The 6,911-nt window shown below is 45.4% G+C and overlaps 1 protein-coding gene across 1 annotated transcript in view; it reads right to left on the reverse strand.

Annotated features, from left to right (window-relative positions):
• Positions 1-5,276, reverse strand: part of NAA25 (N-alpha-acetyltransferase 25, NatB auxiliary subunit) — a 78,345-nt gene extending 73,069 nt beyond the window's left edge. Inside the window, exon 1 of the mRNA XM_077875676.1 lies at positions 5,123-5,276. Within this exon, the coding sequence (XP_077731802.1) occupies positions 5,123-5,180 (58 nt within the window). The 5' untranslated portion in view covers positions 5,181-5,276. The remainder of the gene's footprint in view (positions 1-5,122) is intronic.
• Positions 5,277-6,911: the final 1,635 nt, after the last annotated feature.

Consider the following 6,911-nt stretch of genomic DNA (forward strand, 5'->3'; position numbering starts at 1 on the left):
CTCTTTTTTTCAAGTTTTATTTAAGTAATCCCAATGTGGGGCTCAAACTCACAACCCTAGGATCAAGAGTTGCATGTTCTTCCAACTGAGCCAGCCAGCACCCCCCCAATTAATTTTAAGGAGGGTCCATGCCCAGCATGGTGGCCAATGTAGGGCTCAAATTCACAACCCCAAGATCAAGACCTGAGCTAAGACCAAGAGTTGGACATTCAAACAACCCAGTCACCCAGGTGTCCCAACTAATTTTTTTAAATAACAAAAGGAGTGCAAGCCATGGTTAATAGTAAGTAATAATAAAAAGAAAAAATCCAAACAGTCCATAAGGGCATAACATGAAAAGCAAGTCTCTTAAGCCTACCTTATGCTCCCATTATGCTCTACGTATTCTTCTAAGAATTTTCTGTGCATTAAAATTTCTTTTAAGTCTAAAATGCTTTTAGAAAGTAGAAGTCTAAGTCAGACCTTTTTAAATGGTCATAATAATGTACCAAATGACTTTTCTAAAGGGTAAGATAATCTTCACTCACCAAGATGCCCTGCCACTCCTGGGGGAAAACAGGACATAACTCACAGGGCTAACAAGGCCCAACAGAAGGCTTAGAATAAATACCACACTGGATTGAGGACTAGGGAGCATTTCTAATGAACTATAGCAGAATAATTACCTGGGGTTGACCAGGGACCAAAGGGAAACGTCTTAACTCACTAAAAAGTCATTACCATTCAAGAAACACAAATAGGAAAAAAAGAAAAAAGAAACACAAATAGGAAGCATGTTATACCTGACCCAGACGATAGCAAGCCAGTAAGACATATTAGAACAAAAGATCATGTATGAAGAAAGTAAATAAAAATGTGTATGTGTATTCTAAAGACTGTGGGGATATTTTTTCTTTGAAACTTCTCTATTTTTCAATTGCTGACCTAGCAATTCCTGTATTCTATACAAATTTATGATGTGCCATACCTGACCATCACTTCCATTCTGCTTGTCCCTCTAACCACTAAAAATGTTTTAATACAGGCAGCCCCGTTGGCGCAGCGGTTTAGTGCCGCCTGCAGCCCAGGATGTACGTGATCCTGGAGACCCTGGATAGAGTCACACGTCAGGCAGGCTCTCTGCATGGAGCCTGCTTCTCCCTCTGCCTATATCTCTGCCTCTCTTTCTGTGTCTCTATGAATAAATAAATAAAATCTTTAAAAAAAATGTTTTAATACTAATAATAATGGGGATCCCTGGGTGGCTTAGCAGTTAAGAGCCTGCCTTTGGCCCAAGGTGTGATCCTGGAGTCCCAGGATCAAGTCCCGTGTCAGGCTCCCTGCATGGAGCCTGCTTCTCCCTCTGCCTGTGTCTCTGCCTCTCTCTTTCTCTCTCTGTACCTTATGAATAAATAAATAAAATCTTTAAAATAAATTAATTAAAACATAAAATTAGGGATCCCTGGGTGGCGCAGCGGTTTGGCGCCTGCCTTTGGCCCAGGGCGCGATCCTGGAGACCCGGGATCGAATCCCACATCGGGCTCCCGGTGCATGGAGCCTGCTTCTCCCTCTGCCTGTGTCTCTGCCTCTCTCTCTCTCTCTGTGACTATCATAAATAAATAAAAATTTAAAAAAAAAAAACATAAAATTAATAATAATAATAGAAGAAAGCACCGGTGCTCACCAAGTAATGTCAGAGTACAAAATCTGTAAAGAACCACATAGCACAAGACAATAATTTTAGCAAAAGGAAAATAAATAAAGTAGTTGTTCTAGTAAGGTCAGGTATGGTTTTCAAACACCAAAAACACAATACCTAAACTTACCAATTTAAAAATAATGAGAAGCGCTCTGAAGATATTTCAACTAATGAGCTTTCTGAAAAGTTATTCCAAACCTAGACACTGAAAATGTAATTTTGGGACGCCTGGGTAGTTCAGTGGTTGGTTGAGCGTCTGCCTTTGGCTCAGGGTATGATCCCATGGTCCCGGGATCGAGTCCCACATCGGGCTCCCTTCATGGAGCCCGATTCTTCCTCTGCCTCTCTGTCTCTCATGAATAAATACATAAAATCTTTAAAAAAAAAAAAGAAAGAAAATGTAATTTCAACCTACCACATCTCAACACAACACAATTTCACAGTTAATTGCCCATACAGTCCTGTCCACTTCTACCCTAAACAATACTCAGCATGAACTGAGGTCACAGGCAAGATTCCAACAGTTGTAAAATGCTAAAACCTTGGCAGTACAAATAATGCTGTACAAAGACAGTGATGCTGCTAATTCTGAACTCAGTGAAGGGCTGGGCTCTCAGTGACAATGCCTATGTTCAAATCCCAGATCTACAATTTACTAGCTACAACTGTGAGCAAGTTCATCTAAGGCCTTTAGTTTACTACTATGATCACAATAATCTTACTACCTAATAGGACAGTTAGCATACAAATAAGCACTCAATTAATGCTAACAGTTGTTGAACCTCAGGCTGGTGAGCAAGCACTACCTACCAAGCACAGGCTTTTCCTTTACCAGCTAATTAAAGTCTGAATTCAAGAACAATAGTGGTTTAGGGGTATTAATATATATAAACACAAAAGGAGGGGCTGTCCCAAAGTCTGGAGGTCAAAAGTGCTGAAGTCAAGGACAGTGGGTACCCTCTCTTTTCTTATTCCTGCCAGTTGATATTAATTGCCTTGGAATTCTTAAAGAAAGTCTCTTCTAATACTCTTCTTTTGTAATATAACAAAAGCTACATAATTCTGGCTTCAGTTTTGACAATATGACCTGTCACTTCTATTTAACATATCTTAATTGTTTAGCAATGTGAAATGGACGATGAACTACTCCTTACTGGGTAGTTCAAAACACCGTTATTTCTAAATGACTCATGGGACACCAAAGGCATTTTCTTTAGTCTTCAAGAACAATTTTAGAAATCCATTTATTCTTAAAAATGCTAAATCTTAGGGATGTCTGGATGATGCAGTCAGTTAAGCATCAGCCTCTTTATTTCATTTTAGGTCATAATTCAAGGCCCTGGGATCTAGCCCTGAGTCAGGCTTCAGGTTCAGCATAGATTCTACTTGGTTTTCTCTCTCTCCCACTCCCTCTCTTCCCCCGCCCCCACACACCATTACATCTCCCACACTATGCACATGCACTCTCTCTCTCTCTCTCAAATAAATAAATAAATCTTTTTTTAAAGGTACTGTATCTTGGGGAGGTTGGGCTAGATGGTGATGGGTATTAAAGAGGGCACTTTGTTATCATAAGCACTGGGTGCTATATGTATGTGATAAATCCCTGAATTCTATTCCTGAAACCAATACTGCACTGTATGTTAGCTAACTAGAATTTAAATTTAAAAATAAAAGTACTGAATCTTTTTAATGGCAGGGGGCTGGGGCACCTGGCTGCTCAGTAGTAGGAGCACGCGACTCTTGATCTCAGAGTTATGAGTTCAAGCCCCACAATGGGCACAGAGATTACCTCAATAAATGAATAAAACTTAAAAAAAATCTGCAGGCAGCTGCTGTTGCAGAGAGTCATACGTAATACGCCAAAAATTGTGAGCCCTGGCTGGATTCAGTTCCTACTCTCAATCACCCTTATTTCATCCTTGCCTTCTGAAAATATATACTGGAGGGTATGATAACATACACCATGAGGAAATGGAAATAGAGTCCTACCTCTGCCACTCAACACACCTGTGTGACCTTTGGCAACTCAGTGTCTTCAGCTCAAAGTGAGGTATTCTCTAGCAATGGTTAAGACAGTAAGCTTGGGACACTGGGGTTCAGATCCTAACCCCATCAAATGTTAGCTGAGTGACCTCAGGTAAATTAGACAACATGAACAAAGTCCCATTTTTCTCATCTGTGGGGGAAAAGGAGGAGGGGGTGCAGAATTGGAAAAAACTATCCACCTCATGAGAATGTGTGAAAATTAAATGAGATAAGCCATGTGAAGGGCCAGTCGCAGAGGCGACATAGTAATCAGTCTATACACATTAGCTTTTATTTCCCACCTCACAGGGTTGTTGCTAGAATCAAATGAGACATGAGTAAAGCATCATACAAATTTATAAAAGCAGGACCAACTGTATCAGAAATAAAGTTGCCCCCTCCTCCAAAAAAGTTGAGTGATCTCAGCCATGTGGAGAAACCTCCATTTACAGTAACATCTACACTATAAACGCGAGGTCTAGTTTGGCAAAAACCACTGACCTTGAAGCCTTCCTTACCATTAAGAGAGACCAACCACCCATGAGAGAGAGGAACTACCACAGTCCAATTACAGAACATCTCAGTTATTGAAAAGGTGTTCCTCCCTGACTCAAATCTGTTTTTCACAACATCAAGGATGACATCAAGGTCTTAAAGCCTGGGGTGAAGAGAAACGTTATGGAGGAGGATCTATTTTACAAGCACATGGGAAGCTGGAGAGAAAACCAGAGAAGCTGCGGAGAGGAGAAGCCCTGCAGCAGCCCTGCATGCCCCTCTGACAAGAGCTAACACGGTCTCTTCACCGCTATTTTGGGCCCACGACCCCCACCCCCCACCCCGCCTCCCACGTGCGCCCAGCGCAGCTGTTTCCCCACCAAACGGCTCTGGATTGGGGGCCTCGAATCCGACCTGCTCCTGGCTCGATCTGGGTGACCTTACATCAGCCCCTTCCCCTCTTTGGGTCCGTTTTTCCATGTGCACCGAGCACAGCTAGTCAGACCACCCCCTAGGCTCGATTCTCGTAAGTAAAAACTCTTTAGTGGTGAATTTTCCCTCAAGTAGTGTCGCACCCTCACGCTGGAGCCAGCTTTCACCTGGCTCGGGATCCACCTGAGATCCTGAGAATCCCTTGGTGCGGCACTAACAACGCAGCCAGAGTGTCTCTCAGGGCCTGCAAGTCAGGCCAGCTCTGCCGACCTGACCCTGCCTGGACCGCGCCGCTGCCAGCACAGGGCTCAGGAAGGCCCGGCCGGCACCTACGCGAGGCCCGTGGCTGCGGCCTAGAGGTCCGCGCGGCCCGCCCCCCGCGCCCGCCAGTTCCGCGCCTGCCCCCTCAGCACCCCTCCTGGACCTTCGCCCCGGCCTCAGCAGCCCTCGACGCGTCCCGCCGACAACAGGCTGGCCCCAGACACTCACCGTAAATGGGCCGGAGGCGCCTGTCGTTAGGGTCCTGCACATGGCCCCGCGTCGCCATGATGACAAGCGCAGAACCGCAATGCGCACGCGCGGGGCAGGCCCTCGGGAAGGGGCTGTTAAAGGGCCAGCGCTGATCTCGCTCTTCTATCGCGATAGTCGCGGAGCTGCGACTGGACGCCCCGCGCGGAGAGGGAATTCCCCGGGACCCCCGACCCCTACCCGCACCGCAGTGGCTTCTCGGATAGGAAACTTTCCTCCTTTGGCCTGATGGAATCGACCTGGGTGGAACAGACGGCTGTTGGTATTGAAATCCCTTCCGAATCACGTACTGGTGGGTAGTGAGGAAAGGAGGGGAGAAACTCGTTCAAAACTGGGGCTCGGCTGCTCCTGCTTGTCGTATTTATCCTCAGTGTCCAAGGAGGACCAGCCAGACTTGTCTTTGACTAACTGTTGAGGAACCAGAAACTCCTCTGGGAGATTGACCCAAGGGACAATAAGGAAAGGGGGGCTGATCAGGGGTGCCTGACTCGCCCAATAGGGAGAGCATGCGACTCTTGATCTTGGGCTTGATAAGTTCAAGCCCCTGGTAGGACACAGCTTACTTTAAAAATGGGGGGGGGGGGGTGCCCCTGGGTGGCTCAGTCGGTGAAGCGTCTGCCTTCGACTGAGGTCATAATCCCGGGGTCCTGGATTCAAGCCCCAACCCGGCTCCCTGCGCAGGGGGGAGCCTGCTTCTCTCTTTCCCTCTGCCTGCTGCTCTCCCTGCTTGTGCGCTCTCTCTCTGTCAAATAAATAAATAAAATCTTAAAAAAAAAAAAAAAAAAAAAAAGGGAAGGGGGTTGTGGAATGCTGATCAACAGTAAAAATCTGCCTGAAATGTTCAGGATCCCTTCACCCCTCATCTGGCGTTTAGCCAGCTAAAAAGCATCCTAGATTAGTAGTAATCCAGTCAGTTTGTCAATTATACATCAGTAAAGCTGGAGGGAAAAAGTAATTCAATGCATAGAATACATAGTTATTGAATACCAATTATGTGCCCTGCTTTGTTTTAGGCCCGAAGGCTACATCAATAGAGTTTTCATGGAGCTTTACTTGTGATGGGAGAGACAAAGAAAATAGCAAATGAGGTGGTGATAAACGATTCTGGGAAAAGTAAAACAGGGACAGGGGAGTGGAGGAGGGAGGCAATTGTATATGCATAATGTGGTCAGGGAAAGCCTAGTTGAAAAAGTGACAGTTGTCAAAGACTTGGAGTAGGAGGAGGAGGGAGCCATTAGGTGTGCCAGGCTCAGTAGAGTCATAACCTAAGGTAAGGCCACACTAGTCACTATGATTCAAACTCAGGTCTTTCTGAGAACCAGGGTGATCCTGTGCACTACAGTGTCTCCAAGTGTCAGCTATGACCAGATAGGGTTGACACCTTCTACTGATGTTCCTTCCCTCTCCCCTTCTGAGCTTTTTAGCATCCAAGAAAATGATTCTCCAACTTTAGTGCTCATCAGAATCCCTTGGGGAACTTGATAAACATTAGTTTCCTGGATTCTACTGCCAGAGATGCTAATTCAAACAAAGAACCGCTCTTTGAAAAATAGTAATTAGAAGCACCTGGATGGCCCAGTCAGCGAACCATCTGCCTGCCTTCAGCTCAGGTCATGATCCCAAGGTCCTCGGATCAAGCCCCAAATCAGGCTCCCTGCTCAGCAACGAGTCTGCTTCTCCCTCTCCCCCTGCCTCTCGCCTTGGCTTGTGTTGTCTCTTGTTCACTTTCTCTCTCAAATAAATAAATAAA

The sequence above is a fragment of the Canis aureus genome, chromosome 27, assembly GCF_053574225.1.
Source record: "Canis aureus isolate CA01 chromosome 27, VMU_Caureus_v.1.0, whole genome shotgun sequence".
Taxonomy (NCBI): Eukaryota; Metazoa; Chordata; class Mammalia; order Carnivora; family Canidae; genus Canis; species Canis aureus.